This window comes from Castor canadensis, chromosome 9 (assembly GCF_047511655.1).
Source record: "Castor canadensis chromosome 9, mCasCan1.hap1v2, whole genome shotgun sequence".
NCBI lineage: Eukaryota > Metazoa > Chordata > Mammalia > Rodentia > Castoridae > Castor > Castor canadensis.
Window position 1 is genome coordinate 90583529 of NC_133394.1, and position 23367 is coordinate 90606895.

Here is a 23367-nt window from a genome sequence, read left to right on the forward strand (position 1 = left end):
TCCAAAGCCATCCTCTTGGACTTCAGGTTAAGGGAACAATAAATTACAGGTTTCACTGAGCTGGCTTGAGTTGAGTTTCTTTCTCTCTTTCACTGAGTCCTAAATAATTTAATTTTCATATGCTTTCTCCTATCTTTGAAAAAGAAGCTTGTCTGTGTTGTCCCTCCCACTTGTGGGTTGTTCCCACTCCATCTGTCTTGTCCCTTCTTGACTTTCTTCGTCCACTGCCTATTCACCCTTACAACTCCATACCCTCTCATCACTGGTTCTGTACCCTCTATTTGCAAGATCTTTCTGTCCTGTTGACCAAAAATGGCTTCAACCCCTTATCATTCTCAAATCACAGCAAGGCACATTTTTAAAAATAGTTTTAATCACAAAGTCCAAATTCAGCCTTTCACTAAACATTACTTCACAAACATATCTACATGGCTAGATGCTCCTTATGTCTATTATTTTAATGATTCTATAATGTCTCATGTTGAGTTACTTTACGATGATTTACTTAACCATCTCTCTAATATAGACATTTAGATAACTTCTTATTTTAATAATATGAGTAATACCAGAAAGAACATTTCTTTACATATAACTTTTCTATCTTCTAAATTCTTTAGGACAAATTCACACAAATCATATAAAAACTGAATTTGATCAGGGAAATCTTTTTCTAATAAATGTGGGTGATATCCCATAATTGGTTATTAACAATGATGTTTCTTGCTATATTTGTTTACTACTGTATTTTTCCTTATATGACCTTTCTACTACCAGCCAGCTTAGCTCCTAAAGTCTGATGTTAAAAACTTGCACGAATTCTTTATGAGTACTTAAGTGATTCTTTACAACACTAGCTCTTTGAAAACCTGTATTTTATTGGCATTTTTAAAGTTTTATTCTTTTAGATATTTTTAAACATTATCCAATTTGTCAATACCACCTTCTATTCCACCAGCCTTTAAAAATCAATCATTCTAATATCTCGTGCTGGCTTTATTCTTGTATCAGTGAATACAGCAACTAGTGGCATTGCAAATTGGCATGACTGCACTGAATGTGTATACAATGAGTACACAATGAGTTATTTAAAAAATATATACCACATGTCTCAACAATTGTATTTCTTGGGAATATTCAGTAAAGAAGTAATTAGAAAGTGTGCAAGAACTGTTATCACAGTGTTGCTGATAAACACAAAATGCTGAATTAATATGAACATCAATCAATAAGGATGTGTAAATAACCTATAGTCTTCCATGACAGACAATGATGTGGATATATGTGTATTGACAAAAAGATATCCATTATACAGCAGTAACTTAAAAAAAAAATAGGCAGCCAAGCAGAGTGCCTGTGGCTCATGCCTGTATGCCTAGCTACTTGGGAGACTGAGAATGAGAAGATCACGATTCAAGGTCAGCCTGGACAAATAGTTCACAAGATCCCATCTCCAAAATAACCAGAGCAAAAGGGACTGAGTGTGGTTCAAATAGTAGAGCACCTGCTTTATAACCACAAAGTCCTGGGTTCAAATCCCAATCCCAAAAAGTAAGAGGCAACCAAACAGGATACATACTATGAGGCCTATTTTTTCTTGAATTCACATAGTACATTTGCATGCATGCACACATGCACACACACACTGAAAAAGTTCTGCAACAAATTCATCTAATATTTAATAGTACCTATCCTGTGGAATTTCCCTTCTGTTGTATAGTTTATGTTGGGTTTCTTTTCTTTCAGAACAAGCCTGTATTGCTTTCAATATAATACCTAAACAATATGGCCATTTTCACCTAGAAAAATAAAGAAAGCTCTCATCCCTCAAAAATTAAGATGATATTCTGCATTTTGTGGTTTGGAGCACTATTGTTTACCTTTTTTAATTGTTTTCTTTTAACAATTATTAACAATAATGCACTAAAAAATTAATTTCTAGTTTTAAAGACACAATCTCCCTTACTAAGTTAAGTATCAAGACTTTAATAAGCTTGAGTGAAAACCCAGCAACACACACACTTTGGGGCTTCATATTTCTTTTATTATACTTTATACTTATCTCCTGGTTTCAATTATTGACAATTTTTCTTCCTAATCATAGATGAAACAGAGTAAAAAAAAAAAAAGACACTTTTTTTTCTTCAGCTGTTTAATTGATTCTTCTCAGGCTATTAAAAATCTTTCCTAGCAGCTCATGGTTTCAGGTGACCCCACTATCCTCAAAGCCTCTACCAACACTGAGTCTACATTTTAGCTGTAGGAATTGATAAACCTGATAAGATCCTAGAAGCAAACAATTATATACTTATTTCAACCTCTCCAGTAGTCTATATAACATCACCAGCCTTCCACTTTAAAAAGAAATTTGAACACAAATATGTACTTTATCTTAATACTGTCCGAAACATAATTTAACCTTTGCTGACTGTGAGAAGAAATGATAGCAGGGACTAGATTAAAGAAGGAGGGAAGAGATTATGCTGCCACTTGGGGGCATCAGTGTGGACCAAGTAGCCAGGCATGCTGGCGAACACCTGTAAATCCCAGCTACTCGGGAGGTGGAGGTAAGAGAATCAAAGTCTTATTGAAAAACAAAGTTAAGAAACAAAAAGACTGGTTAGCAGGGAGTGACCTAGCAAGTGAAAAGCCCTAAATTCAATCCCCAGGCCCACAAAAAATAAATTAAAATAAAAATTACAGAATGCATAAATGCCTGTTAATAGGGAGATCCCCCTGACATAATGTCAAACCCACTTTTGTGGAACAGATAATGAACTTAGCAATGCTGACTCAGTGTTGGAAAATGTCTGCAAACTGACCTCTTTTCAAAGTGCTGCTCAGTTGCATGGAGCCATCTACACTCTCTCCAACACGCTACAGAACGACTACACCTGTTCCTGGTGAAAATAATAAGAGAAAGGGACACAGCAGAGGGCAGGGCTACTACAGCTCACCCCCAACAGCACACTCATCAGTTTACAGGACAGTCTGAATTAAAGCGCAAATGGTTTCCATTTCAAATGTCTCCACTGCCTACAGAATGGAATTCAAATGCAATTCCAAGCCCTGTGTAAGCTGGAGTTGAAAAATCTCATCTCAGTATTTTATCCCCATCACTTTTCACATGTCAACCAAACCGGACATCCCTTGCACTTAAACTTGTACTCATACTGATTATCTATCTGAAAAGCCTTTCCCTCACATCTCCAAGTCTAAACCGACTTGTATTTCAAGGCCAAGATCAAAAGAGGTTTCCTTCCGAATAAAAGTTTTCTCAGTTAGTTAGCACACATTTTCTGTACCCCACATACTTTCATGCATCCTCTTGTTTATCCTTGCAACAGCTCTGTAACGTAGGTACAACTGTTTGCTCCATTCTAAAGATGAGGGAAGTAACTCGTCCAAGGTCAAACAGTACTAGGAGCTCAGCCTTCCACCATGCTGCTAGAATCCCCTCTACTGACACCCCAAAGTGCTTTGGATGGTGTACATTATGTGAACAACTGCTGCAGAAACATAAAGGCCAAGTTATATTGGCTTGAACAGTGAGAGAATTTATTAGCTCATACAAGAATTCCCCAGCAAGCTCAGTTTCTCTGCTGGTTAGGTTAACAAGATCAATAGTACAACTTCTTGAGAAATCAAACTCTTCCATCTTTCTCCTCTAGCAACCAGTGTGTTGGCTGGGTGTTCTGATCATTGCAAAATGGTTACAACAGCTCCAGACATCACCTCTTCATGTGTCAATGTTCAAAAGTAAAACTTCAGAATCTCCCATTAATGGAAAGTTCTTTTTTTCCCACTTTTGAGGGGTCCTTTCTGTGAAAAAGGCAGCACCACATAACTCCAAGCCTTTCTTACCCCTAGGAAAGTGGCAAGACTTACCTAACAGGTAATTTTAAAAGAATGAGTAGGTATGCTTAGGACAATATGCCGTCCTTCCTCTTCTGTGGAGAAAAGCTGTCAACCAAAACTGTAAGTGTTCCTTTGCTTCTCCAAAAAGTGATTTTTATCTGCACAGCCCTTCTTCATGGAGAAACTTCCCGATCAGATCTGTCTGTGAATGCCCAAGTCTACCCAATTTTCAGTTTAGAATTGGCAACCCATTTGACTAGGATTACTAAAGTTATATCATCCAATTTAGCTTCATTGGTTAAAAAAAATTAAAAGATCAGTTTTAAATTTTATATACTTATTTTTGTGGTGCTGGAGATGGAACCCAGGGACTCATACATGCTAGGCAAGGCTCTACCACTGAGTTACATCTCGAAAACTTTTGACTTCTATATTTATTCTGTTTTATTCCTCAACTTGTTCAGATCTAGAGGAAGGGAGAAGCTACTTATGGGGCTGCTTTCAAACATCCAACAATCTTTGCTGACTTCTACACACATCTCATTGGCCCATGTACTCACAAGCAGGGTTTTAACCAATCCCCAGCAGACAAATATGAACTTTCTAATGAGCTCAAAACCAGGATTTCCACAAGCCATGTGAGAAAGGAGGGAACAATAAATGAAAAATCAGGCCTCTGGCAGCAGAGGAGTTGTCGAGTAGGCAGCTTGGGACTGCTGCCTCATGTCCCAGGGGCTCAAATCAAGTCTTATTAATCCAGGTTGTCTCCACAGATCCAGTCACAGAGTCCAGCACATGGAAGATGACTGGTGTCTTTGGAGTGCAGCTGAGTCACTATTACTACCGGTACCCACAACAAAAATCAAAGGGAGGGCTCCCTTCTTAGCCCCAAATGTCAGGTTCCTTCCGTTTCTGATTTCTCCTCCCTTAGACCAAGCTCCCTCTAGGGAAAGTCAACACAGAAAATGCAAAAAAGAATGAATATCTATTCTGTTAATAATTCTCTCCCCACTATTTACTAAACCATTTCAAGAATGTAAGATACAGAGAACAATGAAATCCGCTCTCCAGTGCAGACACTGTCCCCTCTCTGGTCCCTCCTCCACCCACTTAATTTCCCTTTGGAGGAAAGGAATGACATAAATTTAATAAATAACCAATCTCAGGAGCTGTCAGGAAAGTACTCACAGGTCATGGCTCAAACTCAAGGACCTTCTGGGTATAACAATAAACTGTTTCTTCCTGTGAAAGCTTACTCTACTTCTTCTTTTATTCAGTTTATAAATGCTGGGGGCCTAAAAGCTCAATGCTAAAAGAACTTCACGAGGACACTGGAAACGAAATGCTTATTTCACATAAAACTGCACAATGGTTTTTATAAAGTAATTTTGTGCCAATTTTATATTTAAATGTCCCCTCCTGTTGCAGAAACAAAATACCATCCATATGATATTTTCAAAGCCAACTTTTCCTTAGACATTTATAATTCAAATTCCAAGAAAACATAAATTGGCTTAACTCAATTGTCATTTGATATTCATAGATTATCTTTCTCTTAGTAAGCGAAGGACTTGAAAAAGTAAACTATAATAATAGCATAGATTGTCACAAATGAGTGACAGCTCTATTTTAGGGGATATATACATGCATACATATGCATATATAAATGTACTATGCATAAAAAATAAACATGCATATGTATACATTTTGTAGTTATACATACAGAACTGAGAAAAAACAAAATGAGGTATTAAGTCGTAAGGCAATTTGCAGCAAAAATGGCACAAACTTAATAAAATAAAACATGGAGGGAATGTATGGCCTAACCAAAAAATGAAATATAGTATCGTGTATAGCACAGTTTGAGCATATAAAGATGGTTGCCAAGCTTAGCTGCATCTTCTAAATTCAAACAAAGCATAAGAAATGTGTTTGTTAACTTAAAACATCTGTTCCTACCACAAGAATATGAATAAGAATGAAAATGCATATGGATTATTCATCAATGAAAGGACAAAATCTCTTGTATTATTCCTCTCATGCAGTTATTCTAAGAAAATATAAACTCCCAAATAAGAAACTAGCACATCTGATTATGATGCCCAGCAAGGGCAAAGAATCTTCTGAGGCACTCACTGGCCACTTCTCACTACTTGGCACCCAGAGGGACCAAACTGCCCCCTTAGAAGAGATACACACTCAAGTCAGGGGACTTTTCTCACACTGGCTACGGCGCCTTGGGCAGAAGCACACAGGTCTCACTTGCCACCTACATGTGAGCACCCAAATTAGAATGGCCCTTGGGGATCATCTAAGACCAAGCCACCACCACTTGTTCCTGACTTTGTCTGGTCTCAACCTGAACACCTCTAGTTAAAGGAAGCTCACTACCTCTCTAAATTTATGGCTGCACCTAGCAAGTAATGATGTGTTACAAAAAGTTAAGTTTTAACCACAAAAAAAGTACATTTTAATGAAGAGTGGCCTCCTCATTTAAATATAGTATACTGCTCAGAATTTAAAAATAAATGAAAAAGGACCAGAGGCTTTTTAAAACAGTGGTAGCCAATAAGGCCCAATAAAAAGGTGTTGGAAAACTACCCAATACACTTAAGAGAAGGTAAGGAATTAAATGGGTGAATGTATTACCTCTCCTCTGAATGCATCCATAGAAAGCCGAGTGTGGAAAAGTCTGGGATGTTTCAATAGCATCCACTGAGCAGATTCACTAGGTGTTTAGAGGACTGTGAGCACGTAACAGGGAAGGTTTCCAACGTTCTTCATTTCTCTTCCCATAAACCCTCTTGATGACGTTGATGAATACCAGCACAAATGAAATTCAGATATATTTTAATTTCTACATGGGTTAATCTGTCATGTTATAGGTTCATATAAAATAAAGGAACAACACAGCACACCAATTTTTTAAAAAGACTGAAACACTGAAGAGTTCTAATGGTCTTTCATACCTTTCTTTGGCCCTAATAAACAAGGCCTCTGGGTTAAACCAGAGCTTAATTCTTTTTTTTTTTTTTTTTTTTTTTTGCATTAGAATCACCTGGGGAGCTTTTATTTTTTTTTTTTTTTTTTTTTCATTTTTCTTTTATTATTCATATGTGCATACAAGGCTTGGTTCATTTCTCCCCCCTGCCCCCACCCCCTCCCTTACCACCCACTCCACCCCCTCCCGCTCCCCCCCTCAATACCCAGCAGAAACTATTTTGCCCTTATCTCTAATTTTGTTGTAGAGAGAGTATAAGCAATAATAGGAAGGAACAAGGGGTTTTGCTGGTTGAGATAAGGATAGCTATACAGGGCATTGACTCACATTGATTTCCTGTGTGTGGGTGTTACCTTCTAGGTTAATTCTTTTTGATCTAACCTTTTCTCTAGTTCCTGGTCCCCTTTTCCTATTGGCCTCAGTTGCTTTAAGGTATCTGCTTTAGTTTCTCTGCATTAAGGGCAACAAATGCTAGCTAGTTTTTTAGGTGTCTTACCTATCCTCACCCCTCCCTTGTGTGCTAAAGCTTTTATCATGTGCTCATAGTCCAATCCCCTTGTTGTGTTTGCCCTTGATCTAATGTCCACATATGAGGGAGAACATACGATTTTTGGTCTTTTGAGCCAGGCTAACCTCACTCAGAATGATGTTCTCCAATTCCATCCATTTACCAGCGAATGATAACATTTCGTTCTTCTTCATGGCTGCATAAAATTCCATTGTGTATAGATACCACATTTTCTTAATCCATTCGTCAGTGCTGGGACATCTTGGCTGTTTCCATAACTTGGCTATTGTGAATAGTGCCGCAATAAACATGGATGTGCAGGTGCCTCTGGAGTAACAGTCTTTTGGGTATATCCCCAAGAGTGGTATTGCTGGATCAAATGGTAGATCGATGTCCATCTTTTTAAGTAGCCTCCAAATTTTTTTCCAGAGTGGTTGTACTAGTCTACATTCCCACCAACAGTGTAAAAGGGTTCCTTTTTCCCCGCATCCTCGCCAACACCTGTTGTTGGTGGTGTTGCTGATGATGGCTATTCTAACAGGGGTGAGGTGGAATCTCAGCATGATTTTAATTTGCATTTCCTTTATTGCTAGAGATGGTGAGCATTTTTTCATGTGTTTTCTGGCCATTTGAATTTCTTCTTTTGAGAAAGTTCTGTTTAGTTCACCTGCCCATTTCTTTATTGGTTCATTAGTTTTGGGAGAATTTAGTTTTTTAAGTTCCCTGTATATTCTGGTTATCAGTCCTTTGTCTGATGTATAATTGGCAAATATTTTCTCCCACTCTTTGGGTGTTCTCTTCAGTTTAGAGACCATTTCTTTTGATGAACAGAAGCTTTTTAGTTTTATGAGGTCCCATTTATCTATGCTATCTCTTAGTTGCTGTGCTGCTGGGGTTTCATTGAGAAAGTTTTTACCTATACCTACTAACTCCAGAGTATTTCCTACTCTTTCTTGTATCAACTTAAGAGTTTGGGGTCTGATATTAAGATCCTTGATCCATTTTGAGTTAATCTTGGTATAGGGTGATATACATGGATCTAGTTTCAGTTTTTTGCAGACTGCTAACCAGTTTTCCCAGCAGTTTTTGTTGAAGAGGCTGCTATTTCTCCATCGTATATTTTTAGCTCCTTTGTCAAAGATAAGTTGCTCATAGTTGTGTGGCTTCATATCTGGATCCTCTATTCTGTTCCACTGGTCTTCATGTCTGTTTTTGTGCCAGTACCATGCTGTTTTTATTGTTATTGCTTTGTAATATAGTTTGAAGTCAGGTATTGTGATACCTCCTGCATTGTTCTTTTGACTGAGTATTGCCTTGGCTATTCGTGGCCTCTTGTGTTTCCATATAAATTTCGCAGTAGATTTTTCAATCTCTTTAATGAATGTCATTGGAATTTTGATGGGAATTGCATTAAACATGTAGATTACTTTGGGGAGTATCGACATTTTTACTATGTTGATTCTACCAATCCAGAGCTTAATTCTTTCCTGCAACAATGTAAGTAGTGGATGACACTCCCATGGCACACCAGATTTTGACAAAACACTAAAAAAGATTTCTGGAAAAATGTTAATGGAATACGTAAGATTGGTCTGTAAGGAATGGTTCAGCTGTAACTCTACCCCTTTCTTTTATTCAAGAAAATATACTGAACAATCTGAGCAGAGTAGTACTGTAATACAGATTACCTCAAAACTGTTCAAATTATATAAACAAGCAGAAAACAGAGGCATGACAACAAATTCCTTGCTACCTTTCTCCCAGTTGCTAAAAAAAAAAAAAAAAAAAAAAAAAGCTACAGTAAATTTGCATCCAAGATGACAACCATCTGCGAAGGTATATTTCAGGTTTAAGGACTAGAGTACATTAAAAATCTAAAATCTCTCACAAAGCCCTGAGTTCAAACCCCAGTACTGCCAAAAAAAAATTAAAAATTTCTAAGGCATCTCTGTCCAATTTAGTAGCCACTAGCCATGGGTGACTATTAAAAATTAAACTTTAATCGAAATTAAACAAAATTTAAACTTCAGTTCCTCAAGGTCACTAGCCACATCTCAAGTGTACTAATAACCACAGGAGGCTACCACACTGGAGGGCACAGCCAGGGACCATCTCCATCTCCATCTTGGAAAGGATTGAATCTAACTCTCTTAATTACAAATTTAGAAAGTAAGAGTTCATTTCATTCAGGCAACTGGCTCCATGCTGCATAGCTAGTATTTGCAGAGCCAGGACCTGAACCAAGATCTCCTGGCCTCCATCACTCAGGCATTTCCACTCCAACATCTTGCTTTCATCTAGATGTAAATACCTGCTCCTTGCCAGGCTCAGTCCTGAGTTTGTCTGTAATTGTGCTCTCAGCTAATCTTCATATTAATCCTGTGGGGATTGCATTCCTCATAAAATTGTGACATCACTGTATCTGAGGCCACACAGCAGGCATGTTGTGGCACCAAGATTTAAATTCCAGAGCTTGAATCTTTCTATTCTGTTATCTTATATATATAGCAAACACTCCACATTTGTAGTGTTTTCCAGGAAAAACTTTCCTTCGAATTTGTTAAAAGATAGTGTTTCATGAGTCACTTTGTTGGCAAAAGTATCTCAAGGAAGAAAATCCAACACCTTGGCTTCTGACCTGGGGAAGAAGAGTGGTTTTGTTCACCTCTGCCAATCATAACTGTTCTGTAACAACAATAGCTGCTAACTTTTCCTGAACACTGGGCTAAGTGCTTCATGTTCATCTCCCCAACAATTCTGTGAGGGAACTAATTCATCTCCATTTTACAGATGGAAAATTTAAGTTAGGGTCAAACCATACACCTCCAGGAAGAATGTAATAAAGAAGTGTTTGCTTGTAGTGATGCAAAGCAAAAGGGCAGTTAAATGCTTTTTATTCCATGTAGTTGGAAAAAGCAGAAAGTATGTTGAAATTTGGGAATAGGAAGTTCATTTTTCTCCTCAAACTGGATACCCCCACCACGGTTAAGCAGATTAACTGTTTCCCTCTGATGGATTCCTGATCAAAGATGGTCACACTTTCTTCTACAGGAGCTGACTTTGGCAAAAGTCTTATGAGTCTAAAAGTGCATCAGTATTTTTGGCTAAGAAATACACCCAAAAAGGGAGTATTCGGTGTTTCTCATGGTACTTTTTATCCTTTCTGGCAATTTCTGACCTGACAAATACAAAGAAGTAAAAAACAGGGAAGACAGTATTAATGAAAGGAAAAGGGAGACAGCCGAAGTCAGTATCTAACTGAGAGATAGCTACAAGTGGCTTACAACCATATCATCCCAAAAAGTCACCGCAAGTCCACACAGCTACCAAATGTCGGAAAGCACAACCCATGGAGGGGAAAATACACACATATGTGCATGAATGTTCACACACACATAATATAAGTAGTACCACATACTTGTTAAAATTAAAAATACTTCTTCCATTGTGTGGTGAATTTGATGCACTGGTGCTGGATGGTCTCAGCTTAATGGGAAAGGGTTAACCAGGGACAGCTGGCTTTTGCAGAAGGTGAGGGACAGAGACTGGCAGAGACAACTGCATACCAGGTGCAGTTGGGGGAGGGGGGTGAAGTAAGCTTGCTGTATTCAGAGACAACAGCATGCTAGCTTGGCTGTGAGAAGCAGAATGCTCCAGGAAATAACTTTGGAGTCAGAACCAAGCTTGAACTGTCTCTTCCTCTAGCACTTACTAGTTGTGTGACTTTGGACAGATAATTTATACTTTCTGAGCCTCAGCTTCCTTATCTGCAAAGACAACACTTATTTCCTAGGATTGGTGAGAGTATTAAATACTAGTAAATGTCCCCTCCTCTTGTTCTTCTGGGTTGGTAAAGAAGAATTTGTTATGGCAAAAAAGCATATATCAGGTATCGCCCCCTGTATGTATTCCCCACATTGTCCCCTTTATTCCATAAAAACCCTTCAGGAGAGGCTTTATTTGTCCCAATTTCACATAGTGGGCCATGAGGTTCCAGAAAGCTATATGTGCCCTAGGTCACAGAGCTGGTTTGCAGCAGAGGAAGTGGACTCTAAACCAGGTATTGAGACTGCCAGGGCCATGAATGCTCCACTCTTTGGCAGCTCTCTGAGCAACAAGTGAGGAGCCTGAAAAGGCATCAGTGAGAGGTGTCTTCACAAGACAGGCTGAGAGTGCAACGAGCACCTAAATCCACGCTCTCACTTGACTGATGTCATGGAATTCCTCTGGGTAAAGCTGATGATTACCATTTTCAAGCTGACCACACCCCCCCACACACATACTTCTGGTCACTCAACTGACAAGGGACATGAATCTCAAGAGCTTCACATCCTCACCCCAGTTTCTTAGGCCATAGAATGGGGAACTTGGACTATATCATCTCTGAGTTTACTTCTAGCTGTAAAATGGTGAGCATGTAGGTAGAATTACAACAAGAATATTAAGCCGCCATGTTTAGAGCCAACTCTTGAGTGTAGCACCTTCTGCAACACAAGCCCTCTCACCCAAAGAGCTGCTTAATCAGGAAATCCTACAATAGTATAATTTAATGTTCTCAAATTCTTTGTTTCAATCCAAAATATATAAATACACATTCATTCTTCAATTTCACTGATGTAGGTGCAATGCCCTTCAGTACTAGGCCATGTGGAGAGAGAGCAACAGTAAGCTATGCAATTAACTTTGTCCCCAAGACATTACCAGTTCCTACTTCTTTTCCTGTGTGTGTGAGGGTGCTGAGGATTTAACTCAGGGCCTCACACATGTCAGGTAAACCCCCCACCACTGAATTACACCCCAACCTCATTTCCAATTTAAATGTCCTAAGAATAAAAATGGTTACAAATAAATATAAAAGCAGGCTCTCTCTAGATTTTCAAGTTTTCCCCAGTCCTTTATAACTTTTTCTCCCACACTTAATTTGACAGCAATTTTTTAGTGACTCACCTCTATGGAGTCTTTTTAAAGTATTCAACACAGTTTCCCTAGAAACAAGAATGCTATTTTTTATATTCCCATTTCAGCAGTTTAATTAAACGATAAGTCAGACTTTGTCATCCCTCCTCTCTAGCACTTCCAAAGGCTCACCCACCTTATGGAACGGAAAAGCTAATGCCTGTTGGAGGCTCGAATTGTTTGGTCCCCTGTTATCCCCTCTGACCTCCTCTCCTGCCACTTTGTCCCTCAGTCATCTACTCCAGGCCCTCCTCAAATGCCAAGGGAGCTCTTGCTTCAGACTTTAACCTCCTGCTGTTCCCCCTCTCTGGAATTCTCTTTCCCTGGAGATCCACAGGGCTGGCTTAGAATTTCCTCTTCCTCTTTATTCAGTTAGATGTCTCCTTCTTGGTTTAGCCTTCCTTGTGGACCTACTTAAAGTAGCCACTTGCCCCTTATTGAGTCTTTTCTGTCCTCCCATGCCCACATTGGTTTGGGGAGCTTTTTATTTACTTATTTATTCATTCATTTTGGCAATACTGGGGTTTGAACCTAGGGCCTCACATTGCAAGCATCCTACCACTTGAGCGACTCTACCACTCTGTTTTGTGTTGGGTTGTTTTGAGATAGTCTTGCAAACTATTTGACCAGGATGGCTTCAAACCTCAATCTTCCTGCTCTCTGCCTCCTGAGTAGCTAGGATTACAGGGATGAACCACTGGTGCCCATCTGTTTCTATTTTTTTGGTAGCATGCCTACCTGATGATATTCCATATATTTTACTCATTATATATCTAGTTTCATGTTGGGAGCTGGTGGCTCATACCCATAATCCTAGCCACTTGGGAGGCTATGATTGGGAGGATCTCAGATGGAGGCAAACAGTTCATGAGATCCCAATATCCAAAATAGCCAGAGTAAAACAGAATGGGGGTGCTTTGCAAGCACAAAACCCTGAGTTCAAACACCAGTCCCACCCAAAAAAAGAAAAAAGAAAAGAATTCTAGCTTTAGGAGGGCAGGGATTTTATCTATTTGCTGATGCATTTCAGTACCTAGAATAGCAAGTCTATAGTCACTCAATAAACAAATATTTGGTAATAATCTTTGTTATTCAAAATTAGAGATAAGGGCAAAATAGTTTCCGCTGGGTAGAGAGGGGTAAGGGGAAGTAAAGCGGGGTAAGGGAGGGGGTGGGGAGAAGGGGGAAAAAATGAAGAAATGACCCAAACATTGTATGCATATATGAATAAAATAAAAATTTAAAAAATAATAATAATAATCTTTGTTATTGTAATAAGTGTATTATCTAACTAATTGAATTGCATAAGTATAATACTAACTATCTCAGGCTTGAAAAGAGTTAGGAACCAAGGTAACAGAGTCTTAGTAAGCACAGAAGTCACCTGGAGGGTTCAGGAGTATGCTGGTATAGAAAAACCTACCCCACTAGGTATGGGCAGCTATGCGCCCTCCGATCAGCCTGGTACAGAGGAAAGCAAGGTCCTCCACTAAATGCAACTTGGCTAGAGTAACTCTCAACTTGGTCCCACTGAGCTTTCTGTCACTTGATGCTCACACATCCAAATGCACAAGAACACATGACAAAGTTAAGCAGAGAAGACGGCCTAGCTACTTTCCTTCAGATATAGGTGCAACAACAGAAAGAAGACAGATCATCTTGTTCTGGTCTACCCCTCAGTGGTCAGTGACCTTTATTTTGCAAATCCTTTCGTCTATTTCTCATTCTTGGCTCTTCACAAAATAATATGTGGCCTGCCTACTTTACTGGTCCAAGTATGAGTTGAGTCTATCGCTATGGAAAATATGTGAACACTTACAATGCACTCTATACAATGACCAATTCTCTTTACGTTAACATAGCCGACCGACTTATCTATAATAGCTACTATTATTCTTCAAAACTGACGATATACCTTAGAGAACTTTAATTTTAAAATGATTGCTAAAAGATATTAAAATAAACAGAAAGAAAAGTTTGCTTTGGAGGGCATGAAATGAGAAAGGGGAGGAAAATGGCTTTTTCCTCTTTCTTTAGTGGAAAAATATCAAGGAGGAAAGATATGTAAATCTCCAGAGCAGTAACTAAAATATATGAAGATCAGATTTAAGAATTTTCCTGTGAATATCTATAATTATCTAGACTCTTGGATACTTCACGTTCCTCATCTATTTAACACCACAGGGATAATCCAAGATGACTTATTAATAGCACAAATGTCAATAGCAGGTTGGGATGTAAATGAGTAAATCCTTTCAAACCACCTCACTTCTGTTTTATTATAACATTTATTAAACCAAAATAAAAAAGTGGTGAAGGACTTGTCACACCATTTATTAGAGTTGATGGAGTGTAGACAGTCTTTTCAATAAGGCCTTAACACGCTGCTATGCACCACAGTACATTATTAATGAAAAGAAATGCATGAGACTTGCATCAGCTTTTCCCCCAAGTCACTGTGGCATTAAATTCAAAATCAATTCTATCCCATATGGCAAAGGGTCAGAGATAAAAATGTTAATTGTTTGTTGGTCACCAAAAACTTAAGTTTATAATTCAAAGCAACAATCAGCAATCTTCCGTCTTCTCCTGAATTCAATAATTGTACTTTTTTTGAGCGGGGATCCAAGGAGGAAGCAAATGCACCAGGAATATAAAGAAATTGTGCCCAAGTTTATATCTGACAAGAAGAGGGGAGCTCATTTTCTCTGTGACTGAAAGAACAAAAGGACTTCCACAGAATGCAAATGGGGGGAGGGGTTGGACTTGAACTTCTCTTCCAATACCTGAGTATCTAAATGGAAGTAATTTGCTCTAGAAAAGATATTAAGTAATTGAGCCTGGTGGGGCCAGGATGAGGGATAATCCTCAAACTGTGAAGAAAAACAAATATATTTTCCAACGATAGGATCACCTCACTCCCTCAATAACTTCAATCAAGAATTTTACATTCAAAAGAAATATATTAAGAGTGACCTACCGCCAGCAAGGAGCCCTGATAGACACAAGCACCTGTGGGAAAACAAAACAAGAATTAAAAGGGATACATAATGAACCAACAGGCACTGCCCCACAGGTCCTGCCAAAGCTGCATCTACTGGCATCCTAATCAGCAAACTGCTTTTCCCAAACCTTCAAAGCCTGATCATCCTTCCCCTGGGGAAATAACCCCATCCACCAAAACAACAGTTCCTGGACACACATGAAGGGATGCATCGTTAAAACTTGTTACTTGGATTTTAAAATAAACATATTTATAATGGCACACTATAAATACGGTGTTATCATCCTTTGTGATAAGTCAAGAAAGCCTCCATAATCCAGTCTATGTCTACTTAGCCAAGCTTCTCTTCCATGCTTTGCTCACATAAACTCTCCGGTACAACCCAGGAGGCCACCTTAGGACCCCCATGATAAACTTTAAAGTCTCAACACTTTGGTGCATTTTCCTTTCCTATAGGACATGTAGGTTGGTCCATCCAAGGCCGGTGAACTTGATCCCATCTCCTTCATGAAACTTTTCCAGCCCACAGAATTATGTTCATCTCCCTTTGAGTTCATAGCACTTTATGCCTGAATCATTTCCTTGTGAATTCATTCTTGTATAGTTCCTTGTGGCATTCTCTTTTTTTTTATTTACTTATTTATTTATCTTGATATTTGTAAAACAGGGTCTTCTATGTAGTTCAGGCTAGCCCCCAACTCAAGATCTTCCTCCAGAGTGCTGAAATTATAGGCATGTGCCACAACACCTGAATATTCTTGTGGCATTCTTGCTAAGGTTGTGGAAATGCTACATATACATCTATCTATCTGTCTATCTATCTATCTATTTATATACATATTTATAAGTTTATATTATATATATATATCCATACACTATACATATGAAAAGAGGACAAAATACCTATTCATGCCTTTAATACAGTATGTTCCTCTTTGGGGAGGTTAAGACACTTTAACAGACAGCAGTATAGATGGCAGTTACTTGAAAATAACTCTTCTATTGAGCTCCTGACCTCCAAAATTCTTTTCACTTCATTTTTTTTCCTAATGGGTTGCTTATGGACTGATACATCTTTATATTTTCCAGTCATTAGGCACCAAATGAAAAAAAAAACAGATGATTTGATTCTAAATGGAAGAGGGCTGAATTTGACTGGGCCAGCTTATATATTCTGAATAACTAGCATATCATAAAGTAACTCTTCAAATGTTACATTTGAAAACAATGTAAAATTGGAATCCTAATTTTAAAATATATCCAAACATTCTCAAACATACTCATTTTTCAGCAGCACAACAGGTGCTGATTTCATCTGAAAATAACTGCAGCAGGCCACCAGCTATTCCTTCAAAACACTGAGTGTACAAAACAGACTAGAACAGCACAGACATACCAAGGCAGAAGCAAGCACATTTTGACAAACTGCCACCATTGATTCCAAAGAGGGAAGGACATATTTACTACAGTGCTTGTCTCTAACATGTTATTAGAAAGTCTTGAAAACATTAATTTCCCAGGAATGGACTGGACTACCATTCCTATCAATAATGAAAATATGAACAATCATTAAAGAAAGTGACTTCACTATTTCCACATGTGTTGGAATCAAAGATCTCTGTGGGCAAATTTACTGAAATGTCTTTTATGTTCTTGAAATTAAAATAAGAAAAACTTGAGACAAAACTGGGGTGGGGAAATTGTTCTTCATTGACTTATTTTTCCTTAAGAAATTTTGTTTCTAAGATGGTATTTGAGTTTGCAGTATGCTATAAGAAAGGAAATATGCATGTATAGGTATAAAATAATCATATATATCTCAAAGAAATATATAACAATTCACCATTAAATTATGTAAGTGGAAATTTACTTTCTTCTGATGTTTAAAAAATTACAATAAAGATCATTGCTTAGATACAATTTAACAAAATTTAATTTTTTAGACCCTCAATATTTCAATGGCTAAATCATAAAAGTCACATATTAGTTTTTTTAATTGACAAATAAAATTGGATGTATTTATCATGTACAACATGTGTTCAAGTTTATATAACCTTTAGAATAAATTAAGAAAATTATCTTTTAGAAGAAAATACACAATATTTTACCCTTTAGAATAAGACTATCCTCTATATAGTCATGTGTTGTGTAACAATGGCAATACTTTCTGAGAAATGCATTGGTAAATGGTTACTGCAAATGTCATACAGTACAATGACACACCCTAAAACACTGCGACATCACTAAGTAATGTAATCTATGTGACCAATGTACCTGTTTGTTGACCAAAACATAATTATGGAGCATGTGAATGTAATTTTATTTCTCTTCTTAACAGTGTCACCTCACAAAGTCAATTTCTTTTCAAAGAAATCAAGCGCCTTGAGAAGTAACCAAAAATCCACATCAAAACTATTTGATGGCTGATGGCATGGCTCAAGCAGTAGAGTGCTTGCCTTGCATGCAAAAGGTCTTAGGTTCTATCTCCAGTAAGGTGGATGGGGTTTGGAAGTTTAGACTGACCTTACAAACTCACTGCCACATGAAAACATGAAGCAGCATTGAGAAGGGTACCACATTCATTCTTGGTTAAGGCAAACATCAGCTATACACCCAGGTCAAACAGTGTGTAGCTGCTGGTAAGTTCTATCATCATTAGGGAAAGGAAATAACTCAATATTGGTTGTTCTATGATGTACAATTCCAAACGAAATAAGCTTTGCCCTCTGAGGGCTTTCCTAAAACAGAGCAGTTCTACCTGGAAGGCAGATACATGAATGAGTCTCCATCAACAGTTTCCAAAACATCATTTCTACTCTCTGGAGAAAATAAAGCATTCCAGCGTGATGGCCAGTTCTATCAAACACTTATCAGCACCCAAAGCCAGATGCAGTTGTCCAGAGCAAGCACATTTCTCCTACACTATGGCAAGTTGTTTGTCCATTGGCAGGTGATGTTGGGAGGTTTGTTGACACTGGATGCAGCTCCTGGTTCAAAACTAGGGCAGAGAGGCTTTTTCGCTAATCCATCAAGTCAGGAGATATGGAAAACAAAGTTACTCCTCCACTCATCTTTGTGTTTTTCTTAAGGAGTACTAGAATGATTGGCGGTCACTCTAACATTTGCATCTCTGGCTTTAGTTGAACTTTAAAGGAAACTCCAGCTCAGGGTGAATCCTGACAGAGGGTAAAGACCTAGAAGGAGAGGCAGGCTTTCTTCTAAGGAAAACTGAGGGAAAATAGGAGGCAAGAAGAGCTAGAGTTCTCAAACCAAGAACATTGCCAGTTTGGGGACATGGAATATGACAGGGATGCCAAGGAATTTAAGTTCTACACTGCAGGGTAGTGGTTGTGGTTGGCTCATTTCTTGCAGGTCACATAGGCAAAATGTTACTGTATAAAATTTAAGGAAATAAATGTCTGTTTTGAGGCCCTTTTGCATGTCATAATACACTCCTTCATGGGACACCTATAAAAAATTTAATATTTTCAGGGAAATTTTGAGATGTAATTTGTATCACTACTTACACCCTAAAACTATCACTATAGAAATGGTTAACTGATAAACTGAGTGAATTAAGAAGGTTAAACGCAAGAGTCACAAAATGTCAGACCCATTAGTTGAAAGAAATAGTGGCCGATAGCAACCATTAAGACATGAAGAGATTTGGAGAGCAGGGTATCACAAAAATATGAGTCATTAGGAACAAGCAGCCACAAGTTGGCATTTAAATGTTCAAGCTTTATGTTGTGTTATAATTCAGCATATGGCTGTGTACACTGGGGAACAGATAAAATGGAATCATTTCTGGATTGTCAGGGCAGTTCATGTCCTGATTACTGTCAAGTAGGATTCAGATCAATTAATAGAGTAGTTAAAATGAAAATGGGCCAACTGTTTTTGAACTATTGTAAGATTTGGCATGAGGCTCCGACTATGCCGTGTGGTGGTATCCCCCCCCACCCCGCCCCTCTTCTGAGCCATGTGGTGGAGAGTATTTTATGACTACTTGTGTCTGAGTAAAATTGAGTGATACTACCACCCAGGTCCATAACAATGAATATAGATGGCTGTGTCCTCACTAAAGAATGGCTACAGAGAAGGTAATATGCAGAATCTACTCCCCCGAGGGCAATGGAAATACAATACATTAGAAACAAGAACTTGTGACAATATATCACCTCTTTATTTCAACCAGCAGGTAGTTACAAAAGCTGCAAAGTTTGAAACACTATCAATCATCTGGAAGCAGTAAAATTTCCATATTGGAAAACCCAAGAAGGACCAAATGTTTTTTATATCTCTACTGCTATTTTACTGATAGTAACAATTTCAGGGTGTGCAAATTCTTTGGGGGGCAAGTACCACCTACGGTTTTCTTGGTTGGCTGTTTGGTTTGTTTGTTTTGATGTCTGTATCTCCCACCAGATACAGCATGACACAAAGAATGACAGAGCATGATCCATACAGTAAAAGCTAGAGAGAGGCCATTTTGCTTGGAATGTCTTCCCAAATATTGAGTTTTAAGCATTGAGTACCTTGCCAAAGGGACTCTCCAGCCAAAAGCAGAACCAAAAAATGGTGATACACCTGTAAATAAAACACGTGATCTATCCTTGATCCTTTCCAGGTAATCTGTTAATGGTCTTTATAGGAAATGCCTGGGAGATTGTAGAAGCGGCTCCAATCACGGGGGCTGATGAGGCATTGATTGGAGCTCAGTTCTCTGAGCCTCCAACCCAATCGTCTTTCTCTACCCCAAGCCAGCTCTCTGTCTAATGTCACCCCACAGGATTTCCACATGTCAACACAATTCAAGGTGAGTGTCTCTAGAAAATGCCATCACAGAGTTTCTCTGATTCAGCAAACAGCCATATTAGAAGTTTCCCTGTGACTTCTTGATTTTATTAACTCCTCAATGATAGTAGTTTATCAGTTTAGCAATTTGAGGCAATATAAAATAACACTATTAACAATTTGCCTATAAACTTCATTTTTCATGTGATAATTAAAATAGAATTTAGAACCTAAAAGCTGCAATTGATCACAAATAAGACAGCAAATCCCCTAGCTCTACTGGGAATCAAACCCAAGGCCTCCTGCATACAAAGCAAGCGTTCCATCACAGGTATAACCTCTGCCCCTGATCTTTCTTTTTTTGTGTGTGTGGCATTAGGGTTTGAACTCAGGGCCTTGGGTTTGCTAGGGAAGCACACCTCCAGCCCTTTTCTAAGCTTTAGAATTAGCAAATGTATTTTCGAACTATCTCCTAGTTTGCTTCTACATTTAGTAAATGACAGCACTACAGCCAAAAGAAGTTAGGAGGTTCATTCAAGGTCAGTCAGCTAATCATAGAGACTGGTCTATTCGTTAAGCTTAATTCAAAAGAACGTGACATGGTTACACTCGCTTTTTCTTGAGTGTTCACTGTGCTAGGAGCTGAGCTGGAGATACAGAAGGAAGTAGGAGCCACCCAGCAAGCATGCAGCCTCCTGAAGAAGGGTGCACCCATATCAAGTCTAATTGTGGAAGTATTAACTGGAGTGCCAGAAGCATGTGTGACACAAAGAGGAAAACGACAAATTCTTCCTGTCAGGGTATATCCCATCAAGAGTTTTATTTAAAAAATCATTCCCTAGGTTAATAATTAAAACTCGAGGAAAACTCTAAGATGCATACACTTTCCATCTTTGATCTCAGTCTCTTAGCTTTAAAAGAAAAATAAAACTGTGACAGAACCAAACCAAAGGTCTTATCAGATAACAGCTGACATTTTTGTCTGTGGGACTATCGTATAAACAAATCAAATGAGATAAAGTATGTAAAGTGCCTAGCATAGTGTCAGGCAAATATGTGTTCAGTAAAGGTCTGAATTCATTATCAGATAAGCATCATTAGGACTTGAGCAGAAACTCAAACTTCTATCACTCTAGCAATCCACTTTGTGAACTGACTAGAATACTCTGGAGGTGGGGTGGAATTAAATGGAAAGTTTCCACAGAATCCTAGAAAAGAAATCACAGCAACACCCACCCCCCGCCAAACTACATACTTAAACTTTGCCAGCTGTATTGACCAAACGGTCAAAGAGCACCCTGCAGGCTCTTCATAATAATGGCTTTTGTTGTTTCAAGAGATTTGATTCAGAGAAACTGCATCATGTTAACTGCCCCCTGCTGAGCAATCCAGGAGTGGCTGCACGTTTTCATACTGCTAGTATATGATTCTAAATAAGAAAACTGCCACCAAGTGAAAATGTAATTTTTCTAAGTCCGAAGTTGAGGTTTTGGTGACCTGGGCTGACTTCCATCTGGTTAGTTATTATAATTAAACCTTGTAAGTGTTTTTTAAGTATGCACACATATGCATATATACAATATATATTTCTACAGGTTGTGCAAAGGCCCCAGGCGTGCTTTTCCCGGGGCTGGTACCCACTCGACATACTTCCCCGGAGGGAGCGGTAAGGTAGCATCTTAACCAGTGGGGAAAGTCCCCACTGCTGTGGGTGGTTTTCCAAGGCCAAGCCACTTTCTTTTTGGAAGCTAGTAAAGAAAAGGTGCCACTACTGTGACTGGAAGTGGACTCGAGACAGGGCTTTGTCATCCGGCTACTTCCCAGCCACCTCCAGTCCCGCGCCCCGGCTCTGCACCCGGGAAGCCACCCCTGCCCAGCGCCAGCGAGAGGCGACCCACTCTGCCCGCGCAGCTACGGCTCTGATTTGTAACTGGGCAGGTGAACTCTTCTTCCCGCAGCTGGATGAATAATGAATGGAGCGGGGAGAGAAAGCCAGAGCCCAGCGCCGTGGATTAAGCTGTTTTCCTCCCAGTCAACCGGCTCCCTCCTCCTCCTTACGCGCTAACTGGGCCACTTCCTCCGTTCCACCAAGCAGGTGGGAGCCACAGCACCTCTCGTCTCCAGGTCCGGCACCCCACGACATCCCAAACTCTTGATTTACTCATTCATTTATTTGATTGAGCTTGGATCGCGTTTGAAATCATGGCGACAACTCAGCCTCCTTTCTCTTGCCCAGCTCCCGGGTTTTCCTGGTAGTTTGGAGCCTCGGAGGAAAACTGGAAGGCGACGGGCGAAGTAAGAGAAAGAACCTAAACTCTTATTAACCAGGTTTTCTTCTGGGGAAGCAGGCAGGCTCGAGCCTCTCGGTAGTGAGAAGATTCAGTGCAATTTTATTGCCTACGTCCAGAACACGCTCTGACCAGCTAGTTATAAAATCTTAAGTGGACTTTAGGGGGAGACTTACTGGGACGAGGAAGGCGGGAGAATGATGGAGCTTTAAGGTGGAGGGTTTTATGTTTCATAGAAGTATTTTCACAGAGGTAAGAGCAATTGCTCACTCCTCACCTACGCTCCAGGTAGTTGCTTCTCCTTCAGGGGCAGGGAAGGAATGGGAAGGAAAAGAATCCAATTTCTGAGAGGCCACCTTAAACGGCCGCCCACCCACCCAACCGCACTTAAGGCAGAGAGGGAGGTCCTGGGGAGGGTTGTGACCTGAATGCAAAACAATCGGGAGGGGGAATCGTTTCAAAAAAAGTCCACTCCCACCCAGCCCCCCAAAGCAACAAAAAAAAACCCCAGAAACTTCCACCCGACCCAGAATACCATAAAACCCTCTGAGCATTTTAAACTGCACGGACACACACACACACACACACACACACACACATTTACCTTCGCAATGATGAGGTAATACTGCAAATTCCGCCAGCGCTAAGGCCACCCCGAGCCATACTTTGAGGACACCCATCGCCGCCAAGGCTCCCTCGCTGGAGCCTGCAGCATCCAAGAACCGGATCTCGTCCAAACCGCTGGCTCGGTGCCGCGACCCGGGACACACAGAGGGTGGAAACCAGCGGGGCTGTTACCGGGAGAAACGAGGAGATGGATGGGTGGAGGGCGACACTCACAGAAGTCCTCGGGCGCCGGGTCTGGCGGGGGATTCGACGCACTCGCGCGGAGCTCACACAGCTCTCCGGCAATGCAGGGCACAAAGTGGAGCCTGGGAGAGGGAGAAGAGGCACAGCT

At 39.6% G+C, this 23367-nt stretch overlaps 1 protein-coding gene across 2 annotated transcripts in view; it reads right to left on the bottom strand.

Moving 5' to 3' along the window:
• The window catches only part of Fras1 (Fraser extracellular matrix complex subunit 1), a 424489-nt gene extending 401346 nt beyond the window's left edge, over window positions 1-23143 (bottom strand). The window contains exons 1-2 of one of the 2 annotated variants that reach the window (XM_074041924.1): window positions 23014-23143; window positions 15301-15332 (exon numbers count right to left, since the gene is read on the bottom strand). In XM_074041924.1, the coding sequence (XP_073898025.1) occupies window positions 15301-15332; window positions 23014-23089 (108 nt within the window). In that variant the 5' untranslated portion in view covers window positions 23090-23143. The remainder of the gene's footprint in view (window positions 1-15300; window positions 15333-23013) is intronic. The other variant, XM_074041925.1, reaches the window with a different exon arrangement.
• Window positions 23144-23367: the final 224 nt, after the last annotated feature.